Here is a 21,763-nt window from a genome sequence, read left to right as displayed (position 1 = left end):
TTAAATTAAGGACATGTCTATATGTACAAGATGCCTGGCAACTCTAAACACACACCAAGATCTATTTAGGAATGAAAAAGAAATAATTTACTTGCACATTTCTGAGTGTCCTAAATGACTTCTTTGAGTTAGATAAAGGAATTAAAGGCAGCCGAGGCCTGTTCCAAATCCTCACATGATTTGATCAAATATAACACTCATTACTATCTGTTACACAAAAAAAGAGGCCCACTTAGTTTAGTGGGCAAAGAAAGAAGTAATACTAATTGCTTTTCCTTTTGTTCTTTCTTCCTTGGTTTCTGGGCTGAAAAGTATTATGGTACAAACATTTTGCCCTAGAAACTTATATTAATAACAAATGGTGATTCCTCTTAAAGCCCAAATTGACTGAGCCAAGGCTATTTAAGGGAAAATTGGAACAGTAAGGTAGAGTCTCAGGGTATTCGCCAACATACCAAATGTATGCCACCTGAAGCTGCTCTCTACAACCCCTTGGAACTTGATTATTATTAATATTCTTTGGTGTTCATGTCCTAGTATCTTATAGGGGTGGTGTAGTGTTTTCATGTTGCTTGGTTTTACTTACATAATAATGTTTGCGTACTTTTTCCCACCACAACCACCAGACTCCTAGTTCTATTTTAGATGAATTTTGTGAATGATGGTGGTATACATAATTCCTTCCAGAAGAACAACCAAAATGAACAATATGAAAAATCTTTTTCATCATTCCTGCAACTACAAGTTTTACTAATAGAGCAAACTAAAGAAGACATGTCCACAAATAAAATATGACCCAGAATATCTTTGAGATCCTCACATCCCCCCAACCACCCTGCCCCCACATAAAGCAGTGAAGGTGGGAAATTCATTAATTTCTGCTTAATTAGGAAGAATTATCAGTGTGCTGCAGAATGTCCTCCAATTCATTCCAGCAGTCATGTAGTATGTTCTTAAGTCAGTTTCTGTGATGAATTTGATTCAAATTTAGTGTTTTTGAAATACTACATTGAGGATTTTTTGGATCTCAGGTGCTGATGTATACTATGCTCCTCCAATTTCATACCACACTATGATTAATGGTTCCATCCAGCCCCTTATTATTATATTTTTTCCCTTATTCCTAGTCCCCATTCCCATTTCCCTCTTCCATCCAATGATAACCATACCTGTGTACTTGATATATTTCTTTATATCTGTATATATATGAGATGTCCTTCAAGAGTCCTACTTCTTGATGTGCACCCTGTATAATTCCCTCCTCTTGAGGATCAGTGAGACCTGTAAATATGATAGGGTGGTCACTGCATTGATTAATTTATGTTTTTGAGACTCCATCACAGCTTTCTGGAGTGTTCCTCCACCTGACCCCAAAGAAAACACAAACTGCCATGCTGTGAACTGCCTATGCGGACCTCGTGGTAGAGGGACCATTGGGAGCATCTTTGAGCGGAAAGCAACCTTGGCATCCTTCCCTTTAACCCCTGACAAGTCATTGATCTTTTCACTGTCTCCATAGTTTTACCTTTTCCAGAATGTCATATAGTTGGGCTCATCCAATAAATAGCCTTTTAAGATTGGCTTCTTCCACTTAGTAATATTCACTTAAGTTTCCTCCATGTCTTCTCATGGCTTGTTAGCTCATTTCTTTTTAATGCTGAATAATATTCCGTTTTTGGGATGTACCACAGTTGATCCATTCAATTACCAATAACATCTTGTTTGCTTGAAAATTTTGGCAATTATGAATAAAGCTGCAACAAACATCTATGTGCAGGTTTTTGTGTGTTTTTTGTTTTCATCTTTGGGTAAACACCAAGGATTGTGATCGTTGGATCATATGATAAGAGTATGTTTAATTTTGTAGGAAACTGCGAGACTTCTTCTAAAATGGCTGTACTATTTTGTGTTCCTGCCAGCAACGAAAGAGAGTTCTTGTTGCTCCACATCCTTGCTAGAATTTGGTGTTGTCAGGATTCTGGATTTTGGCCATTGTAATAGGCATGTAGTGGTATCTCATTGTTTTAATTTCACTATTCACTAATAACTTATGATGTGGAATATCTTTTCATATGCTTATCTGCCATTTGTATATCTTTGGTGAGGTATCTGTTTGGTTCTTTTGCCCATTTTTAATGGGGTTGTTCATTTGAATTATAAGAGTTCTTTCTATATTTTGGATAACAGTCCCTTATCAGATGTATCTTTTGCAAATATCCCTCCCAGTCTGTGGCTTGTTTTCTTGTTGTCTCAGAATTTAATCAATTAATTTCAATTTATTAATCTTTTATTTCTTCCTAATTGCTATTTGCATTTCTTTTAAGATATTTTTGCCTACTGCAGGGTTATATAATATATCCCAGTGTTTTTGTGTAGGAGCTTTATATTCCTTTCAACATTTAGTCTGTCATCTATCTGGATTTGTTTTTTCTATCATGAGATAGAGAAGTCAAAGTTCATTGTCTTTTCCATATGGATACTGAGCAGCATGTATGGAACGGCATTTATCCTCCTCAGATTATAAAGGTAACTTTACTGAAGATCAGATAAATATATATTTGTGGCTCTTTCAGGATTCTTTATTCTGTGCCATTGGACTGCTCTTCAAAACTTTGGCCCATATTTCACTGCCCTAATTACTGTAGCTTTATAAGTCAATACAGGTTGGTGTAGGCACTCCTACTTTTTTTTTTTTCATATTCTTGTCTTGACTATTCTAAGTTCAATCAATTTGTTCATATCCACAAATGACCTGCTATGATTTTACCGAGTTTGCCTTGAATCTACAGATCAATTTAGGGAAAATTGAACAATATTGAGTCTTCCAATTCATGTACATGGTATATCTTTCCATATATTTTAGATTTTCTTTCAATAAGTCTTAGTTTTTAGTGTAGATGTCTTGAAAACCTTTTGTTAAATTTATTCTCAGGTTTTTTGGACATATTTTAATGCTGTGATAAATGGTTGTTTCTTTATGTTAATTTTCTAATTGCTACTTATATATGAATACAAGCTGGATTATCAAAAGTTGATGAGACTTGTTTTATTATCCTTCATGTGATCTATTTTGATAAATGTTATATGTGCATTTGAATATTTCTTTTTCAGTGATTGCATGTAGTGTTGCATATAAGTCAGATAAGTTTAGTTGATAGTGCTGTCCAAATCTTTGTAGCCCTACTGATATTTCTCTTGGGTCCCTAATGTAACTGATATAATTATAAAATCTCCACATATACTTTTGAATTGTATATAATTTTTTTTTTTAGTTCCATCAATTTTTGTTATATATATTTTGGAGATAGAATATTAAGTGTATAAAATGTTTAAGATTGTAGCATTTTAACTTTTAATTGATGCTTTTGTCACTGTAAAATGTCCCCCTTTATTTCTTGTAATTAATTTTGAATTATATTATATATTGCTTGCTATTTTTTTCAAATATTTTTTACTGTAATCAACAATAAAAAACAGATTTTTAAAGCATAGTCTCTGTATACCTATACAGATACTTGTGTATGGATAAGTGAGTATATCGCTTAAGCAAAAGTTTCATGAAAAATATTCTTGATCTTACTTACAAAGCGCGTGTGATGCACTTTGATAATTTCTTTCTGTTGGAAAATAAGGGTGTTTGTAACCTACTAACTACATAATCTGCAGTTTAAAAAATCCTGATCTAGACTACCATCCAGTGGTGGTTGTTTGAGTTCTTGTAGACGGTCCACATAATCATACATACAATCATACATATATACATATCAACCATAATGTTGTCAGTTCTTCCATGAAGTCAGTGCTATCACAACAAAAATATTAAGTCTTTTTGTTTTTTACAGAGACAAACATTCTGAAATTTATATGGAAATAAAGTTAGCTAAAAATAACTAATAGAGCTCTAAAGAAAAAGAACAGGGAGTGAAGATATACTTTCTCAGATATTGATACTTAGAATAATTAAGACCAGTGTGGTATTGACACAGAAAAATAGCCCTCCATAGTGGTCTTATATGTCTTCTGTTAGATACATTTCTGTGTATTTGATATTTTTGATGCTGTTGCAGATTATTTAAATTTTTTTTTAAGATCTTATTTATCAATCTGACAGAGCACAGGCAGGGGGAGCAGAAAGCAGAGGGCGGGGGAGAAGCAGACTCCCCACTGAGCAGGGAGCCTGATGCAGGCCTCGATCCCAGGACCCTGGGATCATGACCTGAATGGACAACTGACTGAGCCACCCAAGCGCCCCACAAATTATTTAATTTTGTAAATTTCAGTCTCTGTTGCTAGTATCGGATACACATTTGATTTTTCTATCTTGCTCAACTCTGATTAATTCAACTACTTTGTAGATTCTTTTGAATAACACAATCACATTATCTAAAAATACTGATATTTTTACTTTTTTTTTTTCCAGTCCTATGCCCTTTGTTTGTTTGGCTTTTTCCTTTGTCTTATTACTTTGCCTGGGCCTTACATACAGAGTTGAATAGAAATGATGATGGCAAGTATCCTTTTCCCTTTCCGGATCTCAAAGAAAGTATTCAATATTATAGTGAAGTGAAGTTTTCTGTGGTGTTTAAGAATTTGTGTGAATATTTTCTGTTAGATAAATAGATGTTAAATTTTATCAAATGCTTTTTCTGAATCAAAATGATAGAGGTTTCTCTTTCATTCTATTAATCTGGTTGACTTTACTGAATTGATAGTTTGAATGTTAAACCAACTTTGAACACCTGGAATAAACTGAACATAGCTATGACATATTACATTACTGTTAATATTTGTTAATATTTTAAGATTTTTGCATTTATCACATGAGAGAGTCTGACCTGAACTTTCTTTTTTTTAAAGTAACTTTGTCAGGTTTTGGTATCAAGGTAATGCTAGCCTCATGAGTTGAGGGGTAGTTAGTGGATATTTTTGTAACTTTTCTAACCTCATTTTTTTTTTGGTCAGTCTCACCAGGGTTTATCAGATTTATTCAACTTTTCAAAGAATCATCTGTTGGCTTTGTTGATATTCTCTGTTGTAATTTTAAAAAATATCCACTAGTTCTATTTTTACTTTTTCATTTTCTCTTTTCTTTGGTTTTAATTTGCTGTTCTTATATAACTTCTTTTTTAAAATTAACATATCATGTATTATTTGTTTCAGGGGTACAGGTCTGTGATTCATCAGTCTTACACAATTCACAGCGCCTACCATAGCACATATCCTCCCCAATGTCCATCACCCAGCCACCCCATCCCTCCCACCCCTCTCCACTCCAGCAACCCTCAGTTTGTTTCCCAAGATTAAGAGTCTCTTAAGGTTTGTCTCCCTCTCTGGTTTCTTCTTGTTTCATTTTTCCCTCCCTTCCACTATGATCCTCTGTCTACTTTCTCAAATTCCTCATATCAGTGAGATCATATGATACTTGTCTTTCTCTGAATGACTTATTTCGCTTAGCATAATACCCTCTAGTTCCATCCACGTCGTTGCAAATGGCAAGATTTCATCTTTTTAATGGCTGCCTAATATTCCATTGTATATATATATACCACATCTTTATCCATTCATCTGTTGATGGACATCTAGGCTCTTTTCATAGTTTGATTACTGTGGACATTGCTGCCATAAACATTGGGGTGCATGTGCCCCTTCAGATCACTACATTTGTATCTTTGGGGTAAATACCCGGTAGTGCAATTACTGGGTCATAGGGTAGCTCTATTTTCAACTTTTTGAGGAACCTCCATACTGTTTTCCAGAGTGGCTGCACCAGCTTGCATTCCCACCAACAGTGTAGGAGGGTTCCCCTTTCTCTGCATCCTCGCCAACATCTGTTGTTTCCTGACTTGTTAATTTTAGCCATTCTGACTGGTGTGAGGTGGTATCTCATTGAGGTTTTGATTCACATTTCCCTGATGCCGAGTGATGTTGAACACTTTTTCATGTGTCTGTTTTATATATTGCTTGCTATTAATATAGCTACATTGTCTTTCTTTTGGGTATTGTTTGCATGGTATAATTTTTAATCCTTTTATTTTCAGTGTTTTATGTTTAAAATGCTTCTCTTTTATAAAGTGTATAATAATAATTTTTAAAATTTATTTTATTTATTTATTTGAGAGAGAGAGAAAGAGCAAGCAGGGAGAGAGGGATCTTAAGCAGACTCTGTGCTGAGTGTGGAGCCCAGTGCAGGGCTGGATCCCATGACCCTGATATCATGACCCCAGCCAAAATCAAGAGTTGCCTGCTTAACCGACTGAGCCACACAGGCGCCCCATATAATTATTATTTTTTAAATCCATTGGTTTTTCTTAAATTTTCCTTTCCTCTGTTTATAATCCATGATGTGATTATTATTCTAATTTATCTTTTTAGGCTATTAGTGATGCATTCTTTTATTATTCTTTTAATGATTACCCTTGTGATTACTAAATTTATATTTTTACCACTGCCTGAATAACTCATGGACCTTGAAATTTTACTCCATTTATGTTCTTTTTGTCATTTTGCCATTGTTATATATTTTACAACTATGTATTTTTTTTTAATGCAAAGAGCACTTACTGTCACTGTTTAAAACAAATGATAGTCACTTAAATTTACAGACAAAAAAAACCTGTGGTTTTCATTCTCTTACATTTTCATGATTCTCTCTTGTAGCAATTTCCTTTTTATTAAAAAGAACACAGTATTTTTAGTGTTTCTTTCAGTGCAGGTTTGCTGGCAATGAATTCTCTCATTTTCTCTTGTGAAGAAATATGTTTATTTTGCTTTTGTATCCGCTGGATATTTTTGCTGGATATAAACTCTTGGTTGAATATCATTTTCTTTCAGCACTTTAAAGATGTCTTTCCATTGCCTGTTGGTGTTCATTGTTTCTGTGGGAGACTTAGGCATACTCTATTTAAAAGTTTTTTGAAAGTAATGTGCCCTTTCTCTCTTGTTGCTGTTTAAATATGTGCTTTTGTCTTTTTGTTTTAGTTGTTTGAGTATGATATGCCTAGGTTTGTTTTCTTTGTATTCATTCTGTTTTGGATTAATACAGTATTTGAGAGTGTGGGTTGACATCTTTCATAACCTTTGGAAAATCTCAGGGATTAATTCCTCAAATCTATTTCTTTCCTGGTCTCTTTCTCCTGTTTTTCTTGGACTATAATTACATGAATGTTAGACGTTTTTAATGGGTCACACTTCTCTTATTTTCTTCTTTATATTTTTTTCTCTGTGCTTCAGTCTGAATATTTTCTACTGATCTGTATTCCTGTTTACCAATTCTGTCTTCTACTCCATCTGATCTTCTCTCAAACTCTTTCTATTGAATTTTTAATAGCAGGTATTGCATTTTTTCTGCTCTAGAATTTCAATTTGTATATTAGATATTCTACCCCTCTGAAATTCTCCATATTTTTCTCACTTGAGTCATGGTTAATATGCATATTACCTGTAGCTTTGTTATAATTCCCTATTTTTTATTTGGTTTTTGGTAATTTGATCCTGTTCTTTTGCATTTCTTATAATTTTTCATTGAAAATTGGTGTGTTAGTTTTCAAGGGATTGCATAACAAAGTAACACAAGCCATGTGGCTTAAGCAACAGCAATGTATTTTTCCACAGTTCAACAAAGAAGGCTAGAAGATCAGAGTGTTAGCAGGGTTGGTTCTTTCTGAGGACTGTGAGGGAGAATCTGCCTCAGGCCTCTCTCCTTGGCTTATATAGATGGAGTCTTCTCCTTGCGAATCTTCACATGGCATTCCCCTTTGTATATGTCTGTGTTCAAATTTCCCCTTTTTTATAAGGATACCAGTCATATTGGATTAAGATCCACCCTAGAAACCTAACTTTATTGCTTCTATAAGGATCCTATCTTTGAATAAGATCATGTTCCAAGGTCCTGGGGTTAGGAATTCACATATAAATTTGGAAGGAGGAAGACAATTCAACCCAAACATTTAGATGCTGTGTATGAAAAGTTGTAGAAGCTCTAGGTGATGACTTTTTGAAGTTTTTTTTCTCTTCCTGTCAGTTTTGTACATTTCTTAATATTTAAATTCTAGGTTTTTTGTTTTGTTTTGTTAGCTGTGTGGATTTAAAATTTTGTTGATGCTATCATATTCCACTTTATTTTTCATCATATTTGTTTAATAACAGGGTATTTTTAGAGGACACAATTCTCAGGATCCTCACCAGATTTCACTTATATACTCATTTCTAGAGTGTCATTCAAAATACTCTTGAGAACATTTATCTGTTGCAAAGAATCTTGTTCTGTTATAATACAAAGTTGAGGAACTGAAAACTTTTAAATGGCTATTTCTTTTGTTAAAATAATTTTTAAAAATTAGCCAAATAAATAATTTAGTGACTCATATTTTCTATTATCTTTTGGTGGGTTCTCTAGACATGTCTCTGCTCCCCCTCTATCCTCTCCTACATTCTATTCCAGAGGCATTTCATTGCTTATGTGGATAAGCAAAGTGCAATGGTACTTATTATGTTATATTGCTAGAGGTGTAGTGCATTTCTTGTACTGCTATATTTTAGGAGTGTTTCTTCCATGGGGTAGTATTTCTTTCAGTTTAATTTTGGGAGGTCTGGGAGTAAGCAAGTAATAGGTTCTTTCAAGTGAGGTGGGCATCTTTGGTATTTGCCTTGGGCATAGTGAAGGGTGGTATATGTCTAAGCCAAAAGATAATAATCATCAGGCAAACTTCTCCCTCAGAAATGTTAGTTAGGGTGAATAAAGGCTTGTGGGGACTAGTATATAGTTCTCAATTTAGAATTCTGAGGCTTTGAATATCACACAGGAAGGGAAGCATATATAATGGTTATACATAATTATTAATTTTGTCAATATTTTTAAAGCATAACTCAGAAAATGCATTATTTAGCATATATTATTTGCAAGTATTATTACTGATATTTTGGATACTCATGTTACAGATTGCTTATATCATTACAATAAAAGGAAAGCCATATTTTGTCCATCTCACAAAACAGTAAGTAACTATTTTATCCTTTCAAATTTTAATTCTTTGTTTTCTTGATTTTTAAAAATGGGTATGAATAGAATCATTTCAATTCAAATGTGCATTGATATCTATATACATGTGATACTTATTGTATATTGATTATTGGGTAAAATCATAGGCATACAAAGATAAAACATGGTCCACAGTGAATTTATATATTCAGACAAACTAATAGAGAGAGGGAGAATTTTATTATAATATGGTATTATAATAAATGTGTAAATAGTATTCTTTGGAAATCAAGGAAAGTTTTTTGAAAAGAGGTAAAGATAATTTGTATCTCGAGAGAAGATACCTTATGAGTGCTGTAAAGAAATGAGGTAGTGTAGGGGGACATTCTGTTTAGAGGAAATCGTGTGCAAAACATGGAGGTATGAGACAGAGTCACTTCTGTGGTGGGCAAAAAGTCCATGTGAATTACTAAAGGATGTATTTCTGGAGGATAGAAGTAAAAGATTTTGGAAAGTAGGCAGGAGCCAGGTTGTAGATCTATAATGCCATGATAAGGATATTGGAAGCCAAAAATGTTTTTAAGCATGTACTTTACAGTCCCATTGAGAGTTTAGGCTATTTTTAAAGAAGGAGAAGTTGAGGTAAGGTTTCTAATTATGTGGTTATATAAGAGTTTAGGTGAGTGATGATGGTGGCTTGAACAATGGCATTGGCCATAGCACAGGAAAGAAAAATTCAGTAGACCTCAAAGGTGGATTTGTTAGAGTGATTGAGAAAAAGTGAGGTATCTTAGATAATTTAGTTGTTGCTTAAGAAAATGGGTAGCTTATAATTAATTAAATGAGAAACAAGTGAAATATATGTGTGAGGAAGGGTTGAGTTTGGTTTGCAGTGCCTTATAAGACATCCAAGTGGGTTTTCTCCATTAAGTATATGAATATAGGAATTTGAATCTCTGAGGAGAGAATGACAATAAGGATATAGATTAGCAGTAATCAATAGTTTGGCTGTAATATAAAAAAAGAGAGCTTATAGAGTGCTTATAGACTGGTGACTAAAGATTGAATCCTAGGAAAGATCAATATTTCTGAGATAAGCATAATAAAAAAGAGCGGCCAACATGGAAGATCAAGCTGGAAGGGTTAGGGAGGTAGGAAGAAAAGCAGAAGAGTGATGTGTGATGTAAATTAAGTGATTAGACTGAGGGTCAGAGTTTTCAAAATGATGGCAGAAGTCCAAAGCAATGATTTTAAAATTGCCTTTTGGATCTGACATTCTGATGGTTATGAATCTTTCCCAGAGCAGTTTCAGGGTGAATAAGAATTGATAAAGTGGAGAAACTATGTGTAGACTACTCTATTGATAGAATCTGTTGAGAATTGAAAATACATGAGGAATTGCCAGAATAGGACACAGGTCAAGGGAGAATTATTTATGAATGTAATGATTTCATAATAAACTTTTTAATAGCATTAACGTAAAAAACAGTAGAGAGGAATAGTTTGAAATTATAGGATTGGAAAACCATCTTCAATATATGGCACAGGTGGGATTTGTAGCACAAGTGTAGGGTGTGCTTTGAACAATAGAAGTAGTCATCTCCTGGAAATAAAGATGAGGAATGAGGATGGGTAGAGGGGGTCTGAAACAAAAGTGACATGGAGATTACATGGAATGATTGGCAGGAGAGGTGTCAAGTTTCTGAACTGTTACTGAGGAGAATGAAGGAAAATTCTGACCAAGGTTATCGAGAACTTGGTACTTAGCTAAGCTTAGTGAATATGACTTTGTAGTAATGTTAAGCAAATCTTTTAAAATTTTGTTCTAACCCTAGTTTTTAAGATTCAGGTTTAAAATCTGGAATCAGTGAGTGATAAAGACAAAGATTTTAAAGTTCTAAGTTGGAAATTGGGACCTATGTTATTTTACTATTTGCTATTTCTAGCTATTTGGGTTGTTCATTAGCATGCATTTTAGTATTGTATGTTACTATAGTTAAAATGCTTTCTTCAGCACCTGGTTTATTGTAAATGACAGAAAAGTATTTGAACAATTGACTACGCAAGGGTAATTGGCACTACAATTCCTTAGTAAAAGGACAATTTGTATTATTAAGAATAATTTTTTCTATGTTTCCTGTTTTACAACTTGAGCATGTTTTGTGATTTTTGTCTAGAACATTTTTATCTTCAGTTTCTGTTGTTTACTCTTATGACAAAGATGACACCCAACACTCTCAGCCTTTGTTAGTGCAGGTAAGACTTAGCTTTTTCTTACAGATTTCTTACTCTGAATTATCTTTAAAAATGTAAATATTCTGAAATTTCTAGAATACTATGTTACACACTCACTGAAATTGAATAATTTGGACTAGTTCTTATTTCTACCTGGCAAAATTTCATTGGGTAATTGCCCATGCATGTTAAAGTACGAAGGTAGATAAAGTAATAAATAAAAATGACACATTTTAAGAATAAGTTATCCATTTGTTCTTGTGTATTTTTTTCCAGATGGATTGCAGTTATCATGGATATGTTGCAGGTTTTCCAGATTCTCTTGTGTCGCTCCACACTTGTTCGGGACTCAGGTTGTAGCCTATTTAAAGATATTCCATTGCTGGTATTTGATCCTGCTAACTTGAGTTGATCCTCCGTTTATCTTTTCTAGTTCTATATTCACCTTTGTTATCTCAGTTCCCTAAGGAGTGAAACAGAATTACTGGTAAAATAGAATTGGTCACCTTGGCAGCACTTGTCCCTGATGGAAGGCTACTTGTTGATTCTAACAGGTTCTGCTGCTTGAGGCTTTGAGTGGCCTTGAGTGTAGGGAGTGTTGGTTGGTCTCTCCATACTTCTTTAGTTTTTCCAGATTTTTAATGTTTTTATTGATTTCTTAATTTCCTAGCATGGTCAAAAATTGTAGAATGCCTAGATCTGATAGCTATTTTGGCTCTGCTTCTGGTAATTTTTAGGCAGGTAATACCTTCAGTTAAGTCCACACAAAAAATGACATAGGACATTAAGTGTCAGGGAAGAGTAGGTATCTCAAAAGGAAGAAAAGACCCAAGACTAAGGAAGATAGTGCCTAAAGATCTGACAGGCTGGCTTAGAAAATCTATACCCTAGGAAGGGGTCCTAACCTGTTTAATCAGATGGGTTCATGCCACTTATATGCTTTCTTTAAGATAATAAAATATTTCTCTTAGAATATTTGTAATATAAGGCAGTATGCATCCTGTGGTATTACTGGTCCAGTTTTGAGTTTAACACCTCAATGAATAAAGTAGAGAAACCAAGGTGACTTTAAATGTAAAAAAAATTTTTTTTTTGCCAAAATTTCTCATTAGAATGTTATAGTTTTGGTAGAATAATTTCAGACTTGTTTTGATTATTTTAATACTCAGGGGCACATTACAGCTTAAAAACATCTCATATGGAATTGAACCAATGGAGGCCGTATCAGGATTTGTGCACATGATTTATGAAGAAAAATATGATAACACTAGTGTACCTCTCTTAGGAGAAACTAAGACTTACAGCTATAATAATACATATTATCATATCAGAAAAAATTCAGAAGTAAGTGTTGACTTTTAAATTTAACTTCTTCCTTATAATTCTGTGAAATGAAAACTACTTTCAGAGCAAAATTTGATGACTTACAGATCTTAAGATTATTTCTTCATTAAGCTTGTTATGAGATTAAAGTTTAGTAAAGACTTAGGTAGTTAATCTTGGACACATATGTGAATATAGGATTCAAGAAACCAAAAAATTAATGTTCACATGTGGACATTTGGATAGTTAATGTAAATTATTCCTTTTCCTCAGTTAGGCTGATAAATTAGGTGAAAATGTCATGTGATCTGGATTTCTAAGTTAAGTCTTTGCTTCAGGAGAGTTCAGAAATGAATACTGTTAGTGGCCCACATAAAGGTACATGTAAAACAAAGCAATGAATTCTTCTTCCACAAAGGCCTGTAAACTGCTATAACGTCATAAATAACATTCCTGGCTCTAGTGAACTGCCATTGATTGTAAACTCCAGTAATATTTTCTAAACTTTATTGTTTGCCAGAAGTAGTTTCCTAATAATTGGTAGCAGAAAATCTGCCCATATGGAAGACTACTATGAAAATTATCACAAGGCAAGAAATAAAAGATTAATGTTGATATTTCCAATTGCAGCTATTGCTAAAATTAACAGATACCTGGATTCTTGTATAGCTTGGGATCTCATTGAACATTCCTAAAAATTAACAGATACCTGGATTCTTGTATAGCTTGGGATCTCATTGAACATTCCTATTAACCACAGGCACTTTTTGGACTGGAATTTTCTGAATAGTACCTAAATTTTGTATTTGGAAGCAGCTTTGTTATATAATCAGTAGCACTATGTCCCAGTTTCTGAATATAATTTCAATAGAAGGTTAATTTTTGGAAATTCCTCAGGACTCATGTTTGTTTTTCAGAGAACTGAATTTTTCAAGTTACGCCCTCAGTATGTTGAAATATATATTGTTGTGGATAAAAATCTGGTAGGTCCTTTTTTATGTATTGTTATTTTAAAATGATTTAACCTTTGTATCTAACTTGATTTCAAGGATGTAATAAAAATTTTAAAAACATTTTTGATAAATGTTTATTTTGCTTTTGAAATTAATAACTTCTTAAAAATTGTGCATAAGCCAAGTGTTTGTTAATTCACTTATTTTATATATGAGGTTCTCTAAATGCTTTTGTAAAGTAAAGCATTTTTCATTTTTTTAAAGCTTGTCAGTCTATTTTTCTTTTTTTCAAAAGAACTACATCCTCAGTGAAACCCTCAACCTCCACATACAATGTATTTAACTGCTTCAGCCTCATTGAAAGAATTGCCTTCAAAACAAATATGCTACTTTTTCTAAGTGAAGGGAGAAAACAAGTTATCTGTTTCATTCTTAGTTCTAGGTAAATGAAATGACAGAAAAACAAATGAACAAAATTTTCACATTGAGGATTCATGATTATACTTCTGATCCTGTATGGGTTTAGGTTTTTAATTTGTACAACGTAGGTTATTAGGAGATTCTGAACTATGAGGCTACATTTATTCCTGGTTGGTGAGATCCAAGGGCACCTGTTGGAGGCAAAGAATATTTCTCTCCATAGGAATGCAACTTCAAGCAGGATTCCCACAGATTATTACCAGCCATATATGAGCTCAAAATTCATAAGAAAATTAGCTACCATAAACAAGGGTTAGCAAAACAAAAAATAATAGATTTAGATACAGAAAACCTTCAGATATTAAAATTTTAAGATATGTTATAAAAATATTTCATTCCATAAGGGAGTCTGTTGATTTCAGAAGAGGTGGATATGAGGCAGGGAAGCTGAGCTAAATATTGGCAGAGGTTACAAAAATTGAAGTGCATTGGCTCACTAATGAGTGGGAGGGTTTTTGTTTTTGTTTTTTTTTTAGCATAGCTAAGCTGACCCAGTACAATGCCAACACATATCCTAAAATCATATTCCGGTAAAATTGCAAAGCAATTAGAAGTGGTCAAGCAGAATTTTAAGCATAATCAACAAAAAGAAGTCAATAAAGGGAAAGGAAAACATTATACATTAAATTTTTGTTTCGTAAATGTGGGACAAATTTAAAAGCTAAGGTTAAGATAAATTTCAACTCAAATAAATAATTATATTAGGTGTAGAGGGATTAAGTACTGTAATTAAAAACCAAAGATAAAGACTAATTAAAAGCAAAGACAAAGATTATCATGCAAGACACATGAATGCACACATTCTGCCTAAAACTGACATATCTAAAATATGGTACCTAATGAAAGTAAAAGACTGTAAAAATATAAGAACAAAAATTCTAAAAAACTTGTTTAACTAGATTAGTATCAGACAAAGTAGACTTCAAGATAAGCATAAGTTATCTATTACTGCATAGAAAATCACTTCAAAATTTAGTGGCTTAAACCAGTAACCATTATTTGGTTGGGACCCCAGAGACCTTTTTGGACTAATACCAATCTCAAATCCTTTTAACCAATCTGAAAGCTCTTTATTGATACAGCTTTTCTTTTTACAGGATTACTTTTTAGCCACTTTTTTTCCTCACAGAGATAATAACTGTTCATTAAAATTTAAAAGTGCGTAGGGATACACTTAAAAGGTATCAACTACTTCATTTAAACACAATTTATATTGCTGTGTGGTTACCAGTGTCAGTATGAGGATTGACTATGGCCTTGGTGAAGTTCAGTGAGGAGCTTGCTAAGGAAGCTTCCCTGGTGCTCTTTCTTGAAATAGTCTACCAATGTGAAATTACCCATTTCTCTAATTGTTTTCTAGTGAATGAATACAGAGTTTATTGTGTTTCATAGTAAACTAGATTTAGCAGTTGTAAGTACATAATTTGGAGTCAGAGAGATCTAGTATTGAATACTAATTTCCTTCATTCTTTTTTTTTATTGTGGTGAAAAGCATTTAATATTAAATTTTCCATACTAACCATTTTTAAATGTATAGTTCAGTAGTGTTAAGTATATTCACATTGTTGTTTAACAGATTTCTAGAACCTTTTCATCCTGAAAACCAACATTCTATGCCCATTAAACCCTAATATCGCCTCTCCCCTGCATCCCCTGCCCCTCTTGGCAAATACCTTTCTGGTTTTCTGTTTCTATGATTTTGACTACTTTAGATAATACATATGAGTGGAATCATATAGTATTTGAGCTTCTGTGACTGGCTTATTTTGCTTTGCATAATGTCCTCAGGTTTTATCCATATTGTAGCATGCGACAGGATCGTCTTCCTTTTTAAGGCTGTGAATATCCCATTGCATGTTATATACCACATTTTCTTTACCCAGTCTTCTATTAATGGACATTTGGGTTTCTTCTACCTTCAGGCTATTGTGAATAATGCTGCAAGGAACATGAATATGGAAATATCTCTTTGTGATCTTGCTTTGAATTTTTCAGGTGTATACCCAGAAGCTGGATTGTTAGAACATATGTTAATTCTATGTTTAATTTTTTGAGGAACTGCTATACTGTTTTCCATTATTAATATTAATATTAATATTTCTATTATTAAAAAATTTTAAAGTTACTTTGTTGTTGTTGTTGAGCTATAGGATTTCTTTGTATATTCCAGATATTAACTTCTTATCAGATATGTGGTTTGCAAATGCTTTCTCCCATTCTGTAGGTTGCCTTTTCACCCTGTTGTTTCCTTTGATGCACAAAGGTTAAGTTTAATGTAATCCCATTTGTTTATTTTTACTTTTTTTGCCTGTGTTTTTGGTGTCATATCCAAGAAGTGACTGCCAAATCCAATGTCCTGAAAGTTTTCTCCTATGCCTTTTTCCAGGAGTTTTATAATTTTAGGTTTTACATTTATGCCAATTTTGAGTTAACTTTTGTATATAATATAAAGTAAGGGTCCAACTTCGTTCTTTTGCATATAGATAGATATAGTTTTTCCAGTGCCATTTGTTGAAGACACTGACCATTTTCCACTGTGTATGTTGGCACCTGTGTTGAAAAGCATTTGGCCATATATACTCAGAGCTTTATTTTTGGGTGCTCTATTCTATTCCATTGTTCCATATATCTGTCTTTATGCCAATACCATATAGTTTTGATTACTGTTGCTTTGTAATATGTTTCAAAATCAGGAAGTGAGACACTATAACATTCTTCTCTTAGGCTATTTTTTCTATTTCTGCAAAATATGCCATTGGGATTTTGATAAAGATTGCAGTGAATCTGTAGATAGCTTCTTTGGGTAGTTTGGGCATTTTAACACTATTTTAACACTACGAAGTCTTCCAGTTCATGAGCATGAGATGACTTTCCATTTGTCTGTGTATTCTTTGATTTCTTTTGCCAATGTTTTTAGCTTTCAGTGTGCAAGGCTTTCACCTCATTGGTTAAGTCTATTCTTAAATATTTTATCCTTTTTTTTTTTTAAAGATTTTATGTATTTGTTTGACAGAGAGAGACACAGCAAGAGAGGGAACACAAGCAGAGGGAGTGGGAGAGGGAGAAGCAGGCCTCCCGCTGAGCAGGGAGCCTGATGTGGGGCTCGATCCCAGGACCCCGGGATCATGACCTGAGCCCAAGGCACCCGCTTAACAACTGAGCCACCCAGGCGCCCCAGTTTATCCTTTTTGATACTATAGTAAAAGGGAGCATTTTCTTAATTCCATTTTGTGCTTGGTCATGTTTGTGTATAGAAGCAACTGATTTTTGTGTGTTGATTTTATATCCTATAACTGCTGAAATTGTTTCCTAGCTCTAACAATTTTTTTGATGGAAACTGTAGGGCTTTCTGCATATAGAATCATATTGGTGAACAGAGAGAATTTTACTTCTTTATTTCTCATTTGAATGCCTTTTTTTTCTTTTTCTTCTCTAAATCCTGTAGTTAGGACCTCTAGTACTATGTTGAATAGTGTGGTGAGGGTGGGCGTGGTTGCCTTTTTCCTGTTCTTAGGAAAAAAAAACAGTCTTTCACTGTTGAGTGTGATATTATCTGTGATCATGTAATGGCTTTTATTATGTTGAGGTACTTCTATTACTAGTTTGTTGGATGTTTTTATGATGAAATAGTGCTGAATTTTTGTCACGTTTTTGGCATCAATTGAAATGATCATTTTTTTTTTTTTTTTTTTTTGGTCCTCCACTTCATTAATGTGTGGAATTACATTGATTGATTTTTTAATATGTTGAACCATTCTTATGTTCCAGGTATAAATCCCACTTGGTCATAATGTATGATCCTTTTAATGAACTGTTGAATTCATTTTGCTAATATTTTATTAATGATTTTTGCATCAATCATCACCAAGGATAATTGACTTCTATTTTTCTTGTAGTGTCTTTATCTGAGTTTTTTTTTTTTTTAAAGATTTTATTTATTCATTTGAGACACAGAGATACAGAGAGAGAGAGAGAGCATGAGCAGGGAGAGAGGCAGAGGGAGAGGGAGAAGCAGGCTCCCCACTGAGCCATGAGCCCGATGTGGGGCTCCATCCCAGGAACCTGGGATCATGACCTGAGCCAAAGGCAGACAGACGCTTAACCATCTGAGCCACCCAGGCGACCTTTATCTGAGTTTTGTATCAGGATAATGCTGACCTCATAGGATGAGTTTGGAAGTGTTTTCTCCTATACAATTATTAGAATGAGCTTGAGGGGGATTAGTGTTAATTTTTCTTTAAATGTTTGGTAGAATTCTCCAGTGAATTCATTTGGTCCTGAGCTTTTCTTTATTGAGATGTTTTTGATTACTGATCCAATATCCTTACTCTTTATTTGTCTGGTCAGATTTTTTTTATTTCTTTGTGATTTAGTCTTGATATGCATTTGGTCTTGGTAGAAATTTATCTTTCTCTTATAGGTTATCCAATTTGTTGGCATATAATTATTCTTAGTAGTCTTATAATCCTTTTTATTTCCATGACATTAGTTGAAATGTCCTCTCTTCATTTCCTTTTTTTAAAAAAAAGATTTTATTTATTTATCTGACAGACAGAGAGAGAGAGAGAGAGCACAAGCTGGGAGAGTGGCAGGCAGAGGGAGAGGGAGAAGCAGGCTTCCTGCCAACAGGGGAGCCCAATGTGGGGCTCCATCCCAGGACACTGGGATCATAACCTGAGCTGAAGACAGATGCTTAACCGACTGAGCCACCCAGGTGCCCCTATTTCTATTTTATTTATCTGTGCCTTTTTTATTAGTCTAAGAGTTTGTCAAGTTGTTGATCTTTTCAAAAAACCAACTCTTGTTTTCATTGATTTTAAAGATTGTTTTTCTATTCTTTCATTTTTCTCTGTTTTATTCTTTATTATTTCCTTCCTTCTGTTAACTTTTGGTTTCAGATCTTCCTCAACTTACCATGGAGTTATGGCATGATAAACCTATCGTAAGTTGAAAATATAAGTCAAAAATGCATCTACTACACCTAACCTACCAAACACCATAGCTTAGCCTCGCCTACCTTAAACATCTCAGAACACTTCCATTAACCTACAGCTGGGCAAAGTCATCTAACACAAAGCCTGCTTTATAATAAAGTGTCAAATATCTCATGTAATTTATTAAATACGGTACTGAAAGTTTAAAACAGAATGACTGTATAGGTACAGAATGGCTGTATATCTGTATAAATTATGTACCCTTGTGATCACATGGCTCACTGCCACTGCCTAGCATCACGAGAGGGTATTGCGCTCCGTATTGCTAGCCTGGGAAAAGGTCTACACTCAAAAATCCAAGTACAGTTTTTATTGAATGTGTATCACTTTTGCATCATTGTAAATTAGAAAAATTGTTAGTCAAACTGTCATAAGTTGAGAATCGTCTGTAGTTTGTTTTTATGTTTTAGAGTTCCTCGAGGTAAAAATTTAGGTCACTGATTTGAGAACTTTATTTTTTTTAATGTAAGCATTTTCTCTATAAATATCCATATTAGTAGTGTTTTCACTGCATCCCTTAACTTTGGAATGTTATGTATTGCTTTCATGAACCTCCAGATGTTTTCTTAGTCCCTTGTGATTTTTTCTTTGACCCACTGGTTTTCTAAGAGTGAGTTAACTTCCACATATTTGTGGATTTTCCTGTTTTCCTCCTGTTGATTTCTCGTTTCATTTTATTGTGGTCAGAGAGGATACTTGATATTGTTTTAATCTTCTTAAATTTGTTGAGACTTGTTTTATGGCCTAACATGTAGTCTCTTTTGCAGATTGTTCCATATGTCCTTTAGAAGAATGTATATGCTGCTGTTGAATGTTCTGTATATGTCTGTTAGGTCAATTGCTATATAGTGTATTCAAGTCTTCTGTGTCCTTATTGATTTCAGTCTGGTTGTTCTAGCTATAACTTGATCATGGTGAATGATATTTTAATGTGCTGAATTCAGTTTGCTAGTATTTTATTGACAATTTTCCATCAATATTCGTCAGGAATATTGCTGTGTACTTTTCTTGTAGTGCCCTTTTCTGGCCTTGCTTTCGGGGTAATGCTGGCTTTATAAAATGAATTTGAGAGTGTTCCAACATCTTTGATATTTTTTTTGGCAGAGTTTGAGAAGAATTGGTGTTAATTCTTCAACTATTTGGTAAAATTCACCAGCGAGAAATAAAAAAAAAAAATTCACTAGTGAGTTCATCTAGTCCTGAGCTTTTCTTCATTGGGACATTTAAAAAAATTATTGATTCAATCTCCTTTCTAGTAATTGCTCTATTCAGATATTTTATTTCTTTCTGATTAAGTCTTGATGGGTTGTATTTTTTTATTGAAGTATAGTTGACATACAATGCTATATTAGTTCCAGGTGTACAACATAGAGATTGGACAATTCCATACATTACAAAGTGCTCACCACGTAAGTATAGTGACTATCTGTCACCATACAAAGTTATTACAGTATTATTGACTAAATTTTATGCTGTGCTTTTCATCCCCATGGATTATTTATTCTATAATGAGAATTTTATACCTCTTAATCCCCTTCACATATTTTGCCCGTGTACTTGACCCTTCTCCTTTCTGACAACCAGTTTTCTTCTCTGTATTTATAAGTCTGTTTCTGTTTCTTGTTTTCTTCTCTGTATTTATGAGTCTGTTTCTATTTCTTGTTTGTTTGCTTTTTTATTTTGTTTTTTGGATTCCTCATATGAATGAAATCATGTAGATTTGTCTTTTTGTATCTGACTTATTTCACTTGGAATAATACCCTGTAGGTCCACCCATGTTGTCACAAATGGCAAGATGTCATTGTTTTTTTTTTTTAATGACCGAGTAATATTCCATTGTTCACATATATACCACATTTTCTTTATCTATTCATCTTTCAGTGGACACTTGGGTTGCTTCCACAGCTTACCTATTGTAAATAATGCTGCAGTGAACATAAGAGTGCATATATGTTTTCAAATTAGTGTTTTCATTTTCTCTGGGTAAATACCCAGCAGTGGAACTAGTAGATTATATGGTATTCCTATTTATAAGTTTTTGACGATACAGCCCAGCACAGGGGCTGCACCAGTTTACATTCCTACCAACAGTGCATGAGGGCTCCCTCCACATCCTGGCTAACACTTGTTATTTCTTATCTTTTTGATATTAGTCATTCTGACAGGTGAGAGGTGATATCTCATTGTGGTTTTGATTTGCATTTCCCTGATGATTCCTGATGTTGAGCATCTTTGCTCAACATTTGTTTCTTGGCCATCTGTATGTCTTCTGTGGAAAAACGTCTATTCAGGTCCTCTGTCCATTTTTAAATCAGATTATCTGTTTTTTGGTGTTGAGGTACAGGATTTCTTTATATATTTTGGATATTAACCCATTATTGGATACATCATTTGCAAATATCTTTTCCATTTGGTAAGTTGCCTTTTGATACTGGTGATGGTTTCCTTCTTATTTTGATGTGGTCCAAAAATTTATTTTTGCTTTTGTTTCACTTGCCTGGGGAGACATATCTAGAAAAATGTTGCTAAGGTTGGTATCCTGGAGATTACTGCCTAAGTTTTTTTTTTTTTTAGGAGTTTTGTAGTTGTATGCCTTACATTTAAGTCTTTAATCTTTTTGAGTTTATTTTTGTGTATTTTTATTTATGTGTATGGTGTACGAAGGTTGTCTAGTTTAATTCTTTTGCACATAGCTGTCCAGTTTTCCCAGCATTATTGATTGAGGAGACTGCATTTTCCCCATTGCATATTCTTGCCTTTTATGTTATAGATTGATTGGCCATATAATTGTAGGTTTATTT

At 33.7% G+C, this 21,763-nt stretch overlaps 1 protein-coding gene across 1 annotated transcript in view; it reads left to right on the top strand.

Moving 5' to 3' along the window:
• The window catches only part of LOC116637818 (disintegrin and metalloproteinase domain-containing protein 5-like), a 168,614-nt gene that overhangs the window by 5,917 nt on the left and 140,934 nt on the right, over positions 1-21,763 (top strand). The window contains exons 3-7 of the mRNA XM_032413358.1: positions 8,938-8,993; positions 11,155-11,233; positions 11,489-11,565; positions 12,382-12,556; positions 13,453-13,518. Coding sequence (XP_032269249.1) covers positions 8,938-8,993; positions 11,155-11,233; positions 11,489-11,565; positions 12,382-12,556; positions 13,453-13,518 — 453 coding nt within the window. The remainder of the gene's footprint in view (positions 1-8,937; positions 8,994-11,154; positions 11,234-11,488; positions 11,566-12,381; positions 12,557-13,452; positions 13,519-21,763) is intronic.

This window comes from Phoca vitulina, unplaced genomic scaffold (assembly GCF_004348235.1).
Source record: "Phoca vitulina isolate PV1807 unplaced genomic scaffold, GSC_HSeal_1.0 scaffold15, whole genome shotgun sequence".
In the NCBI taxonomy this organism is placed as follows: domain Eukaryota; kingdom Metazoa; phylum Chordata; class Mammalia; order Carnivora; family Phocidae; genus Phoca; species Phoca vitulina.
The sequence above is the reverse complement of the archived record's forward strand: the minus strand, read 5'-3'. Positions and strand labels throughout refer to the sequence as shown.